Source organism: Ictalurus furcatus, chromosome 11, assembly GCF_023375685.1.
Source record: "Ictalurus furcatus strain D&B chromosome 11, Billie_1.0, whole genome shotgun sequence".
Classification (NCBI taxonomy): Eukaryota; Metazoa; Chordata; class Actinopteri; order Siluriformes; family Ictaluridae; genus Ictalurus; species Ictalurus furcatus.
In genome coordinates, this window is record NC_071265.1 from 20,109,892 (window position 1) to 20,125,523 (window position 15,632).

General features: G+C 40.3%; 1 protein-coding gene across 1 annotated transcript in view; it reads left to right on the forward strand.

The window, feature by feature from the left end:
• Positions 1–4,352: 4,352 nt before the first annotated feature.
• LOC128614700 (neurexophilin-2) overlaps positions 4,353–15,632 on the forward strand; it is a 78,900-nt gene continuing 67,620 nt past the window's right edge. Inside the window, exon 1 of the mRNA XM_053636255.1 lies at positions 4,353–4,816. Coding sequence (XP_053492230.1) covers positions 4,763–4,816 — 54 coding nt within the window. The 5' untranslated portion in view covers positions 4,353–4,762. The remainder of the gene's footprint in view (positions 4,817–15,632) is intronic.

Here is a 15,632-nt window from a genome sequence, read left to right on the forward strand (position 1 = left end):
CAAAATTATACATATATCTGAGTGGCAAAAGTATGTGAATCTAGAATTAGCAATTATTTTTTTTTTGGGTGAAATTAGAGTCAGGTGTTTTCAATCAGTAGGATGACAATCAGGTGTGAGTGAGAGTCTGATCTTCATAACACATGTTTGTGGAAGTGTATCATGGCACGAACAAAGGAGATTACTGAGCGACACAGAAACAGAGTTGTTGATGCTCATTAGGCCTGAAAAGCTTACAAAACCATCTCTAAAGAGTTTGGACTCCACCAATCCACAAGCAGTTCATGTGAGGAAACCCACCAACATCCCAGAGGTGAAGCTGTTCTGTACTGAGGAATGGGCAAAAATTCCTCAAAGCTGTTGTGCAGTTACAGGAAACATTTAGTGGGATCATTTTCCTTAATAAATAAATGACCAAGTGTAATTTTTTTTCACATTTTTAAAGTGGGTTCTCGTTGTTTACTTTTAGGATTTGTGTGAAAATCTGATAGGTCATAATTATGCAGATATATAGAAAATTCTGAAAGGTTCAGGTTCACAAACTTTCATATATGTATATACATATGTGTGTGTGTGTGTGTGTGTGTGTGTGCAAAATGACATATATGTATATGTACTATTTCTTTAAAATGAATAAATAAACAAAATCACATTTTAAACTAAGATTAAAAATTCATTATTCACAGTGGAATTCTGCTGCTTGATAAATGCTGGTGGTCTATATTATCATAAGCATGAGGTCAGCAGAATGGTAATGCGTATTTGTATTATGTGTATTAGACATTTCCAGTATCAACCACTAACACATATCTGTTTTTTCTTTTGTTGTTTCAAGAAGCAACATAAATCAGCATTGACTGTTGTAAACATGTTCAGAGGTATGTCAAAAAATCAGCCATTTGCTTTTATGGTAAGAATTGAACTGATATTGACTAAAGCGGGTCAGACGACGCTCATTTTGTGTCATATAAAGCTGTAAACTGCATCTCTGACACAAAGATAGCTCGAGGACAGCTCACCGGAGACCCAGACTTTCTGTTTGGACTGAAAGAACTGATTTCCACTAGATACAGCCAGATAGAACCAGTTGTTAATATTTGATGTGTCCCCTGGTTTTTGCAGGATGCTCTCAGGCCTGCTTGGTGTACGTTGTGCTCTTGCACTGTCCTCACATTATGTTGATGCAACTGGGGATATAATCCTGAAATTGTACAGATGAATGGGAAAAGACAAATCTGCAACTCGAATTTTACAGTTTATGTGCAAAAAAAAAAAAGAAGGTTTTATGTCAGTTGTAATTATGCAATAATGCAGAGCAAACATTGGCAAGCAATCATTGGTTCATTTTCATCAAGCACTTTATCCTGATCAGGGTCACAGTGGATACGGAGCATGGGAAACAAGTTCACAAGATGGAAGAATTTGCACCTGATGTGACGCCAGTCCATTGCAGGAATCCATGTTCACACACACATTCACTACTAGTGACAATCCACCTACTGACATGTTTCTAGACAGTGGAAGGAAACCGGAGAACCCAGAAGAAACCCATTCAAATATGTGGAGAACGAACATACAGCATTCTGAGCTCAGGATCAAACCACGGACCCCGGAGTTATGAGGCAGCAACACTATCCTCTGTACCACTAATAGACATAGCACTTCCACACTATAAGAAACGACCATTTGATTTATTTGCCATCGACTCAGTGTTAAAATTATTCTGAGGGGTTTTTTTTGTGTGAGTTTGAACCTACCACAGTCCACCACCACCCACAACTCAGCTTGTCCCTTCACTCAGTGTGTGTGAATGAGTGCGCACTGAGTCGGAAAAGGAGACGGGAGGAGAATGAGGTTCCATCATGCGTAGAAATATGTGAGAAAATTGTGCTCATTTGTTCCAGTGTTGCTTCATTTGTGTGAAAGTTCCGGAGAGAGAGACAAAGTGTGTGTGTGTGAGAGAGAAAGAGAGAGTGAGTGAGAGAGAGAAACCAGCTGTCTTCATTACGGAGACAGAATTGTATACGTACAGTATTATACACTATATGGCCAAATGTTTGTGGACACCTGACCATCACATCAATATGTGTGTCTTCCCCAAACTGTTTGTTAAGAAGCACATAATTCTCTAGAATATCTATGTATGCTGTGGCATTAAGATTTCCCTTCACTTGAACTAAGAGGCCCAAATCTGTTCCAGCATGACAGTGTCACTGTGCACAAAATGAGGTCCATAAAGACATGGTTTGCCAAGGTTGGAGTGGAAGAACTCGAGTGGCTTGCGTAGAGCCCTGACCTCAACCCCACTGAACACCTTTGGGATCAACTGTAATGCTGACTGCACACCAGGCCTCCTCATCCGACATCAATGCCTCACCTAACTAATGCTCTCATGGCTGAATAACCACAAAACCCCACAACCATGCTCCAAAATCTAGTGATAACCCTTCCCAGAAGAGTGGAGGTTATTATAGTAGTAGATCAAGCACATATGGGTGTGATGGTCAAGTGTCCATAAACTTTTGGCCATATAATGTATAATGCAATATAATTTCTCATTTACCAGTATGGGTCTTTCAACGTTTGACCTGTTTAAAGCTTGTATTTAGGGGATCTGAAAATAAACTTGTCTTTTGAGTATCTCAGGGTTTTTTTTTTTTTTTTGCTTCTCTTTTGTTAAATAACAGCACTTAACTTGTAGTTACAACACTTGTGTTTTAGCATAAAGCATACACATTGACGTGTTTTTGCCTGTTACTGAGGTCTCCTGCTCTGACTTAAAAAGCCTTGTCATTCGCAAGGGGGCGATGGAGAGCTGTGTGTGCGTCCTGTGGAAATAGAAGCGCAAGAAAGTTTGCGTGTTTTAGGGGGAATGTAACTGGGCTTTTTACTGATGAGAGCAAACTGTTCCCAGTCCATCTGTGCTAATAACGACCTGCGGCGGCCACCGGGGTGTGTGTCCCTGCCTCGGGTAACCCTCGTTAGCCTTCCCTCTGTGTACAAAGAAAGGACTTTCTCTCTCTCTCTCTCTCTCTCTCTCTTAGTACAGTTCGAATCGATGAGCTTTAGTTGCATGGCCGTTGCAGTTACAGTACACACACACACACACACACACACACACATATATATATATATATATATATATATATATATATATATATATATATATATGTGCATGATATATAAACATGCACACACACACACACACACACATATATATATATATATATATATATGTGTGTGTGTGTGTGTGTGTGTGTGTGTGTGTGCATGTTTATATATCATGGTACAGACCAACTATCTGACAGATTTGACCTTCCCTGCTGAAAAAAAAAACCCAATAGAAACCGTCACAGAAACTCTAATGGTTTCCACTAGAAATACATTACAAACCATCAGCTTTACATTTGAAACCATCACCATTAATCCCATTACCATTATCATTTTTGGTCCTTAATGGTATCCACTAGACATAACATCCCACCAATAGAAGGCAACAAATTACCAGTGGAGACCCACAGGGACCATTACAGTTTCCACTAAAGTCAATACAATTCCCATTATATCCATTAAAATCATTACAAATTCTATGAGAGTTTCTGTTGTTGTTTTTGTTGTTTTTGTTGTTTTTACCCTAGCGGGGTTGTAGGGACATTTGGCTAGTCCTAACATTTGGCTAGTCCTAACTGCAGTTTTCATTCAACACAACACAAAACAAAACAAACCCATCAATGATCTAAAAGTTTTTGGTTGGATAATGAGGGTTAATGTTAGGGTTAGTTGTAGGTATAGCCAGGTGTAGGTATAGCATTAATTAGCTGCATTAATAGTTATAATGATGCCAACGCAAAGTTCTTATAAGGATGTGTGTGTGTGTGTGTGTGTGTTTCTTACTTTCACATGTGTAACAATGTCTTCACATAGGATTCACTATCACACCAGAAATACATGAAATTACACGTAGTGGGGAGGGGGGAAAAAAGGAAAATTTGTATTTGTAAAAATTATTATTCCTTAAAAAAAAAAATCAGCAGGAAAAGTGCTATTTAATTTTTTCCCCCTAAAATAGCAGTTTCTTTCTGAAAATAAAAACAATTTTATGTTTGTTTAATGCAGGCAAACAGAAGAGCATTGAAAGCACGTCTCACATTGTGCTCGAGACGCAGATTTAGCCCGAGAGGGTGGAAGCTTAACGTGAGTTTGCGTCTGCGCCAGTTTTGCGCATGAATGACAGGCGCGTGCGGGATTTACGCTCTCGCGCGCGGGGAAGACAGAGAAAGCCACTCACTCGACCTGTTGGTATTCACATCAGACTGAGAGAGAGAGAGAGAGAGAGAGAGAGAGACAGAGTTTCTTTTTAAACACCACTCACTGAGAGGTGGCCATTGGCGCTTGAGGGCGAGCTGATCACCTCAGTTTTTTTTCTTCTTCTCCTGCGTAAGAAGTTGCCGCCGCTCACGCGCAAACTTTTCCCCTTTTCTCACCACTAGTATGGATGTGTTTTATACATGTTTTCAGGACTTCAAACGCTGAACCGCCCTGGTTCTCTTTCAGTACTCGTCCCACATTCTGGCTCACACTTTCCCGGGAGAAAAACAACAACAACAACAACAACAACCGCAATCTCTTCCCTATAGCATCTGTATAGCTTATTGTTGTTGTTGTTGTTGTTGTTGTTGTTTGCTCGGCGCGGCTGTTTGCGAGCGTTGAGTGTGTCCGGTGTATGTTCACTCCACGGGACTAGGCGCTGTCGGAAGGTGCGATGAGGCTGCTCGCTTGGAGTTTCCTAATCCTGAACCAGTGGATTCTGCGAAAGGTACGGTCACACACTTGCTTCTTCTAGTCGTTAAAATAAACAACAACAACAACAACAACAACAAGAAGAGGAACGTCGGCTCCAACATTTAAAGCTAGACTGCTCGGGGCTGTGGTCAGAATATCGGGTTTGGATATTGGGTAAAAACCTAAAATGCGTAAAGCACGCGCCGTGCTGTCGGGTCAACTTTTCACCCTCGTGGTCAGCTGGAACACAGTGCTGTTTGAGTTTGTTTGTTTGTTTGTTTACTCTTCGACCTCTCGTGTTTATAGGGCGAGTCTTTAGGCAGCATTAAAACTATCAGTAGTGCCGTGTCAGTCGAAAGCAAGCCACCGGGATAAGAGCTGAATCCTGTCATCTCTCCGTATGAACTGACTCGGGTTTTTTTTATTTATTTATTTTAATTTTGCGCACGTGATTTCTTTCTTTCTTGCTCTTTCCACTATCGTCTTATCAACCAGATTCCCCAGCAAATCTTTTTCATTTCCCTCTGAAGTTGAGCATGTACTTGCCCCGAGCTTGATTTATCTCCATGATCTTCATTTACACAGAAGAGAGTTCACTTATTGAAGTGTGTGTGTGTGTGTGTGTGTGTGTGTGTGTGTGCATGAATAAAGTGTATGCTTTTACACATTCTTTTCCAAATGCTAGCTATTTCATACTCTAAACACCCCTGATTTATACTGACATTTAGAAGAATTCCTGAGTATGAGCACATTTTCACTCTACACTGTATAGGCGTGTAATAACAGGTTTAGGTATGAGTGTAATAACCTAATAAGTGTCATATGGTGATCATACCATATTCCCCATTATACTTTCACAGCCAAGCAGTAACCCTAATCCTAAATCCACCCACCCCGCCAACCCCCTCTATATCTGGTGTTACACACATGACCTTCATGACTTACTATTACTATTCATTATGTGGAAATAAAGATGTATTTTTCCAGCGTATTCATCCTTAGCATTGTAATTGTGTGAGGTTTAGGGCTGAATAATGAAATAATAATGGCAATGCTAATATTATGATAATAAGGATGCTTCGATTGATAAGAAAATCGCTAACCAGTACTTAGTATGTTCATTTGTATAATGAATGTTTTCTGAAACCAAAAGCATCTCTCATAGTTGCACATGATGCTTTGAAAATGTCACCTCAAGCTATATGCTGATTTGTAGCTGTCAGGTGCGAAAAGCGTTTTTTTGGGGGTGTTTTTTTTTCTCTTCTTCAAAATACTGTCTTTTCCCATGTGTAATGTGGTGTAAAATCATCTCGCATTAAAACACTCACTCTTGTCTGTATAGTGATGTGAAAAAAACAACAACAACAAAACGATTCCCTGACGCACACTGGCCTTCTGCCTTCAGCGTAGAATCACTGCTGCATTTCACGGGAAATTTTACTAAGATGTTTTTAATATTAGACTGACCGTGTTTATACGCGCTATTTTTACACGGCATACAGCATCTTATTGATGATCCTATTACCTTTCAGTGTGAGTGTGATCATTTCATCATGACCTGCCTGTAAATCTGCAGCCTTGTGTCGCAACCTTGTCCTGCCATCCAGACAGCACCCAGAAATATCAGCCAGAGCACCATACCTCAACATATTAGTGCCCTTATTCTGTCTTCATCAAACATGCAGTTGTTGTGTGGCCAAAGAAATTCACTACTTACATAACAATTTTCCAAGGTTCAGTAGCTTAATCATCTGAAATGTGCGCTTATTAAATTTCCTATTACTTAAGAACATAAAAAAGCAGGAGGGAGGGGAGGAGAGAAATCTATGCGCTGTCACCCCGCTGTGCTGTCTGTATTTCAGTATTTGATTTTGTTCTCAGAGTTGAATAATTTAAGCACACAATATTAAGAACGTTTCAGAGAAAAATGTTATTTGTATCTGATACTAATACATGGTTCCAATCCGAAGTACTCCGAATGTTTGCTGCTGTAGCAGCAGGGGTTATGCCTGAACCTCTTCAACAGACTACTGCACATCTGATCACACTGACCTTTGAGATTTGATTCTGATTCTAACAGAGACATTTAAAAATGCTAAAAACAAAACAAAACAAAACAAACTAATTTGTCAGTGTATTATATGAATATTAATTAATGATTTGATTGTATAATAATTAGTCCAGTTATTTCTTGCGTTTTAGAAAGAAATGTATTTTACATCTCAAGTGAACATGACAGAAGATGGCATCCAAAGATGGCACGACAGTGGCCACCTTTCTTCAACTGCAGTATACTTACTAATGGCATCTGATGAAGCAATAACTATAAATATCATAATATCGATAAGCTACTGTTATAATTATGATTAATGTCACAACTAGGCATGTGCTGATATTAAAATTTCATATCACGGGAAAGGTCTGAGTTTTATCATGCTTTAGATGAACGTAATATTGTGTGTTTTTCTGTTCCATTCTCATTGAGTGACGTTTTAACAGGACTGGAGCTTCGGCAGCCTGCTGCATCCTCATGAGTAACTTTTAGGATTGCCTTTACTAAGAAAGATGCATATAATTCTGCCTTCAAATTCGGAATAGATGACAGATAACTGTGCCTATGTTTCCTCCTGAATTGAACACTTGTTTTTTTCCTCCAAACGTTCTGCCTACTGAAAGCACGTGTGTGATATATATATTATTGACACATATCTACTCTCAAAGGACAACCTTAATCCCACCATAATCATATTTACTAGGAATTCAGAGGTTATTGATTACTGATCTGTTTATTGTTGATATTGTCACCCTAGGTGTAACAGTCTCATGTATTCACCGTTCTATAAAGCCCCTTTTATTTGAAGCCTATTGTATTATATAATATTGTGGGTTTATCAATTGCCAGCTGATGGACATCAAGCATATAATCACGTACAGCTTTACCATTTCCATGATCAAATCCATTATAATAAATGTTATAATATATTATCTTACAGGCTATAGGAGAGAACGCTAGATTTATTTCATCTTAGTGTATTTAGGACTTCTTCTGTATTTGAAGAAATTTCCACTTCCTGTTCCAGTGAGGTACTGAACATACAGCCGTCTACAGAACTAAGAACATTTTCACAGGATTCCCCCCATCCTCCCCGCCTCCAGGGATTATTATATCTTGCAGGAGACCGTAGCGAGAAGTGTAAGCAAGTGATTGTAAGCTGGTGGCAATCAAGTGTCTCTTAAACCCTATAAAGGTTTTTGCTATTAATGACACAAGCCCTCATTCAAACCTAACACGGTGTGCTAACATTTGTCGTGTTGTTGTTAATAAGTGGAGAGAGAACTAACTGTAACAAACAAAAACGTGGTTTGCAGAAAAGTGGTTTTGATCTGGGGATTATTGGTTTATTTATAACATAAATAAAAAATGTGCTATGGGGCACAATTATCCAGTTTTACAGACGCAAAACAAAACAATACAAAACAAAAAAGCTAGAATAACAAAAAGGCAAATCGATTTATAGTTCTCAGTCTAGTAAAGGTGGTCCAAGGTTTCTGCCTTGAGCAAGTGTATTTATCATACTCACTGTTACTATGACTGATGCTGCCAGTACCTATAATAGTGGTGGGATCCAGAAAAGCACAGAGTATAATCCAGCAGCATTCCAGCTCCAGCTGCACTCTTTGTGCACATACACATGTGCTCCTGCACTCAAACACAAAAACGCACCAATCAGATGATTTAATCAGCACTAACAATCCAATCAGGTAGCAACAATTATACACAGCCCTCCCACCAGCTTGCGGGGTAAACAGATGTGTCTAATCTTTCAGTAGAAGTAGACCAGATCTCCCCAGGCAGCGAGCGAGAGAGTGAGGTAGAAGACAGAGTGAGACAGAGATGATCTTGAAACCAGGCTTCTACCAGGAATGCCCATAGCCAGCTGCTGCATAGGGAGTACGAGCCCTGAGGCTGAAGTTGTGCCCAGTGTGTGCCAAAGATAGAGCATATAAACCATAAAGCCTGGATCTAACCAGTGATATGGCTGTACAGTAACTCTTCTCGAAGAAAAGCATCATTGGAATTTGATTATTTATCCGAGTGTCTGTGAAAAGTCTTTTAATCATCTTTGTTGCAATTTTTGCAGACTAAAAGGTATAAAAACTGCAACATGCACATCCACATAACATGGACATACTTGGTCCAAAAGCTCCCTTTTACTATGAGCCACATGTTTGAAAGGAATCCTTTTACACCTCTCAAATTGCCAGACCCTTTTGCATGCACGCTCATGCGCAAATGTGCTTGCTTTCCTCTCACCAGCTATGGCAAACGTCACAAAATGGATGGCGCGTGTCTCCCCTATATTACGCAGCCTCCCGTTCATCACACCTCACCAGAATTACAACTCATGGAACCCTAACAGCTTAGAATGTATAAAAAGGAATCTGTCTGAAAGGATTCTCCTCCATACGCTGCTTCTCACTGAATGCACTCAGAGTCTCCTACACCTGTGCGTATATCACCCTGAAACGTGGAGGTGGAGGTGGAGGTGGGAAAAGGATTACCTTGTCTCAGAACGAGAGAATGAGCGAATGAAAGAGTGAAGGAGTGCTCCATAAGGAGGCTGCTAGGCTGATGACGAGGAGTGGAAAGGGGACAAACGGCCTTATTTATCGGCAAGCAATTACCAGTGAGGTATTTCTGCTGTAATGGCAGGAGGAAAATGAAACACTTCAATGGCAAACTGATAAAGGGACCTTATGATAAAGGGGTATTGTGCTCGGGTTCATCAAACTGCCCTCTATTCCTTTTTCTTTTTCGCTCTCTCCATCTCTCTCTGTCTGTCTCTTTTTCTCTGCCATGTTACCAGTGTGAGACATGGCAAGACAGTGAAATATGGCGCTAAAAAGGTCTCCGCAGTCCACCGCCTGCTGAGATGTGTATCTTCGCCATGTGCTGTTTTGCATGTGATAATAAAGCCACAGGGAGAGAGGGTAAAAAGAGGGACAAAGACAAAGATGGAGTGATGGCCACAGAGAGGAGCAGGTGGAAGAAGAGAGATGGTGAGAAGGGAGAATGGATAGGACAGAGACCTAAACAAAAGAAGAGAGATAGCTTGAAGTCAAACGAATAGAAAGAGATTAAAGCACCTCCTTAAGCCTATGATCTCTATTGTCTCGTATTCAATCTAATTTGGAAGAAGAATTCACCGAAGTGAAAAAATTTGAGGGATCGTCACGTTAAGGGATGTGTCCTTTTATAGTACAATTTTGAGACTTGGTTTTCGTTTGTGTTGTGGTCATTCCTAAGTAGGATGGTTTTTGCTTGGATTCATGAATGGAAAACATTTCTGTAAGCTTTTGAGAGGTTCTGTGTATTTGCCTTGAGAGTTCCATTTAGCTTAAAGTTACCGTCAATGATTCTTAGCATATTGCCTATTTCATACCTTTATTCAAGAATCAGCTTTTTAAAACAAACTGTTGCAATGTTACGTTAGAAAATAATGGAAGTTTGTAAATGAAAATGCAACAGTGAATGCAGCGGCATAATGAGAAACACCCACCATGTACATAAAATGGAACTCTACTGCCTATTCTCTACAAACGGCAAAGAGCATTATGGGTATTTGCTGCTTTATAGGGCAGTGATTCTCAATGTAGGGTCCGGGGATCCGGCTGGGTTTTTTTTTTTTTAAGTAGGTACAAGTTGGAAATCTCAACCCAATATTATCACAATTATTATAATTAATACTGAGTTTTTATAGTTATTGTAGACTGTTTGACTGGTGTCACTTCATTAGAATGGTTTTAATCCAAGCCTCAATAATTCAGAAACAAGTAGCCTATAAATAATGTCTTGGACATAATGTGTTAAGGAATAGAAAATTATATAGCATGAAATAATGTAAGGAGTGGGTCTGTGAAATTCATTTTACTGTTAAAGTGGTCCCTGGCTGCAGAAAGTTTGAGAACCTCTGTTATACGGTACATTTGGGATATTCTTCACTAAGCCTTCAGACATAGCAAAACTCCCCAATTAGTGCACAGTTATCTGGTTTCCCACTTTCAGGCTGCGTCCGAAATTGCGTATTGTGACAGTACCTACTGCACGGCCATTGAAACAGTACGTACTAATCAGTATGTGTGTGTAGTATGACTACAATCCCGGACATACTATGTCCGCCATCTTGGCATGTGACCTTCGACGTCATCATAAACACAATAATATTAAAGGGACCACCAGATTAAAGCAACTGCACAGTGTGCAAAATGCACATCAGGAAAGTTAACTGAATTAGTAATGTAATGTGGGCGGGGTTAACAGGCTGAGGTAAATTTGTTACCGTTAGCTTGGCCGTTTAAGACATGATGGAGATCACAAAAAAAAGTTTCAAACGCTGTGACAACTGGTTTCTTGTTTAAACCTTCAACAAGTTAACAGTTTATTCGGGTACTGTTAAACAAGCCCTGTTTAACCCATACTTAAAAAGAGCCGACGTTCTGTCTTCAGTGTTTTTTTTTTTTCAGAGCTCGTCCACACCAGTCCCGTTGCAATATCTGATTTTTGACTCGTTTAGTGTCTGTTGGTTGCATACTGCAAAGTCTCGCCAGAAGCAGTACACCATCCTGCTGAGAATTCGTCGATTCTACATTCGTCCCTCTGGCGTACTGCTTTTCGCCTACTGCGTATAGTAGGGTAGTACGCGATTTCGGACGTAGCTTCAGTTTTCCCCAGCTCTACTTTGGCCACGCCCCTTGATAATTGCTAACACCTGTTCCTCATGATTAGTCTCACTGGGCCTTGTTAGCTTGTGAATATAAATCCCCATAAAATGCATTTCTAAGCTGTGAATTCTATTGCATCCTAGATCCCTTAGTCATAGCCTCCCAAGTGGTGTTTGAACTTGTCTGTTATGGAATATAAGCATGGATTTGCCACTATCGATCCCGACTATCGTTTGTGAACAAGCCTCAATAAAGATACTTGGTGTTTAGATCCAGCTGCCTTTGGCCCCCTGCTGTTCCAGTGTTTTTATGTCATTAAATGCATGATAACAGATGAACAGTTGGAATTTATTTGGAGATTCAGGAATTTCTCTGCAATTTATGAAGCCCAAGTCAGAATCCAATTCAAACATAATGGACAATTATTTGAGTCGCATACTGCAGATTTGCCCAACTGATTGTGATAGAATGTTATAGTGCAACAGGATGAAAGAGTGTATAAGAAGTAAAAAGTAAGATTGTTTAAAATGTTTGCACTGAAATAAAGACAGACAGGCGGAATTGGCAGTTATTAGTCCTAGTTAAGACAGCATCTGTGTCCTAGTTAATGTGTCTCCACTCATCGGTGGTATGCAAGAAATGTGTGTCCAAATGTGTGTCGCTTCCAAACACACAAGCTGAGAAATAGTTCACGTCAGCAGGGACTCTTTGCTTGCTATCTATATTAGTGTGTTTAAGCATATATCTGCATAGTCCACAAATGCTTTTTCGAACATTACAGCCAGCCTGTCAGATTTTTCAGACATCCAATCAGATTTTGACAGAAATCTCATATTGTAAAAGATTTCTTTGGTTGTGAGTTCAGATCGGCGGAGTTGAGATCGTTGGTGTTGAGATTGGCGGAGTTGAGATCGTTGGAGTTGAGATCGTTGGAGTTGAGATCGTTGGAGTTGACATCGGCGGAGTTGAGATCGTTGGAGTTGAGATCGTTGGAGTTGAGATCGTTGGAGTTGAGATCGGTGGAGTTGAGATCGGTGGAGTTGAGATCGTTGGAGTTGACATCGGCGGAGTTGAGCTAGGTGGAGTTGAGATCGTCGGAGTTGAGATCGGTGGAGTTGAGATCATTGGAGTTGAGATCGGTGGAGTTGAGATAGGCGGAGTTGAGATCGGCGGAGTTAAGATAGGCGGAGTTCAGATCTTTGGAGTTGAGATCGTTGGAGTTGAGATCGGTGGAGTTGAGATCGGTGGAGTTGAGATCGTTGGAGTTGAGATAGGCGGAGTTGAGATAGGCGGAGTTGAGATAGGCTTAGTTCAGATCTTTGGAGTTGAGATAGGCCGAGTTGAGATCGTTGGAGTTGAGATCGTTGGAGTTGAGATCAGCGGAGTTGAGATCGGCGGAGTTGAGATTGATGCATGTGATATGTTCAATGGTGGAGAATTTTGCGGAGGTTTTTTGTGATTGTTAACTGTGGCTTTTTTAAAATTTGTGATGCAACTTGCAGGGTTTTCTTTTTGCGGAAAACTACTTGAATTGGTGAAATTGCAATTGTACAAAATTACGGTCTTTCACAGTGATGTTTGGTGGTAAATGAGACCTTTTAGCTGTATTCATGTTCAACACGTGAATTAAAGAGGGCTTTGGCTGAATGTGCGTTGTGATGACATCACATGACGCGTCTTGACCCAAATCTGCGGAAAATCTGCAGTAATTTTGAAAAATTGCAAACTCATCCGAATATATTGCAGAGTTCGATTGATTTTATAGTAGTGGCAGTGGCGAAAGCTAAATGAAACGTATGTTTTAAAAGAACTGTTGAATCGATGCAGCATAGAGAATATCTCTTTGAATGTCCCCTTAAACTCCACCACAAATGACTCCGAACTCCATTTCTCTGCCTTTTCTCTAGACCTAAACACTAGTATACTGGATGCTTGTTTCTGTTTCTGTAGGCCATTTTCTGTATGAGCCTGGACTACACTTATTGATGATATAGGCAGAACTTGAATTATTTTTCTTTAATCACAGGTCTGTTGTTAAAGGATCTTCATTGTATAATCTTACATGGAAAATACTTTACCGCAAAGTATGTTATAGAATTCAGCAAATATTTTATTGGTATGATCTTTACACAGCGTGACAATCTTTAGGAGGCTTTAGGAGGATCGTTGTTCTTGTAGGACGTAGAAAAGAATACCTGATGTAAATTGCATTTAAGTGTTTCTAATTTGCGTGCAAGGTTTCTAGGTTCAAGGTTTCTTGCTCCCGTGTGTGTGTGTGTGTGTGTGTGTGTTTTGTAGTCTGGTCAAGTGGACAGCCTTGGTTTTCCTCCATGTAGTATGTGATTAATAGTGACAAACCTGCAGTAGATATACAGCTGTGGATTTTCATGTAATAAAATATTAAGGAGTAATCCGAGAGATGCCGAATGCCATAACTCAGCAAAGCCCAGGTTTGGAGGATCTGCACAAACTCGCACACATAAAATGGTACACACTCATGGATTAGTTTGGTTGTTTTTGTAATTTTTTTAACATCTTCACCCCCCATGGCTTGAAAAGCATTAATTTGGACCTGCATTTAATTTATTGAAAAGAGTCGGAGAGGGAGGAGGATGTGTTTTATGACCTGGTGTAATCCAGTGAGTTTTTACATAAATATAATAGCAGTAATAACAAATAAAGGAGGAAGTCAGCAAAGCAGTAATTCAATACATGTATAGGTTTGCGATAAAAAAAAAATCTATGTTAGGGATTTATAGAGGAGGCAGATGCAAGTGTGGATAATTTATTGTTCCTTCCATCCATCTTCTACCGCTTACTCCTTCTTCAGGGTCGCGGGGGAACCTGGAGCCAATCCCAGGTTTGGCACAAATCGGGCACAAGGCAGAGGACACCCTGCACATCGCAGGGCACAATCACACACCCATTCACCGACACTTTTTTGGACATACCAATCAGCCTACAATGCATGTCTTTAGACTGGGGGTGGAAACCAGGGTGCCTGGAGGAAACCCCCAAAGCATGGGGAGAACATGCAAGATCCACACACACAGGACTGCGGCAGGAATCGAACCCTCAACCCTGGAGGTGTGAGGCAAACACGCTAACCACTAAGCCGTGCGCCCTAGAACCATAAACATAAATAGTGCATACAAGGTAAATCCTTCCAGACTACAAGCAAGACTGAGGCACATACAACAACTCATGAACACGACAACAGCAAAAGTTTGACAATAAGATGTTGAAAAACAGGAACTTATATAGTGGTGCTAATCAAGGTGAAACAAGACACAGGTGAGAGTGACTGCGACATGTGAAGTGCTGGAGCTGATGGGAGGTGTAGTTTAGTGCCCCTTTTTTGGCACAATCATGGCTATCTAATCCTGAACAGAACTAGAGGGAAACAGAATAGAACATGGGGAAATATTCTGTAAGTTTCATTCCAGGTATTATTGAAGGTTTTATCTAGTACAAGGTAAAAACTACAGTTAGGTATAAAATGTACATTAACTTTTATTCAGTAAGAGAAATCGTGACGTATGGAACTTGAGGAATGTGTTACCCATTTCTTGGACTTTGGACAAACTTGATGATTTCTCTCTCTCTCTCTCTCTCTCTCTCTCTCTCTCCATCTCTTAATTTTGGAATCCAATATAGTCACACAATCACAACTTTGTAAGAATTTGCAGGGCCAACTTGCATGGAAAGTTACAAATGGTTAGCAGTTGTGACCTTAATTACCTTATTTACAACTTTCATAATAATAATAATAATAATAATAATAATGGTGGCTTAGTGGTTAGCACATTTGTGTCATACCTCCGGGGTTGGGGGTTTGAATTGCGTCAGCAATGCCTCATGCCTCAGCCTTGTGTGCATGGAGTTTGCATGTTCTTCCTGTGCTTTGGGGGTTTCCTCCGGGTAGTCAGGTGTGAATGTGTGCATGATTGTTCCCTGCGATAGGTTGGAACCCCGCCCAGGGTGTCCCACGCCTAATGCCCTGAGTTCCCTGGGATAGGCTCCAGGCTCCCCCACGACCCTTTGTACTGTAGGATAAGCAGCACCGAAAATGGATGGATGGATACTACTAATAATAACAAACATACATTTTATTCGTGGATGCCTCT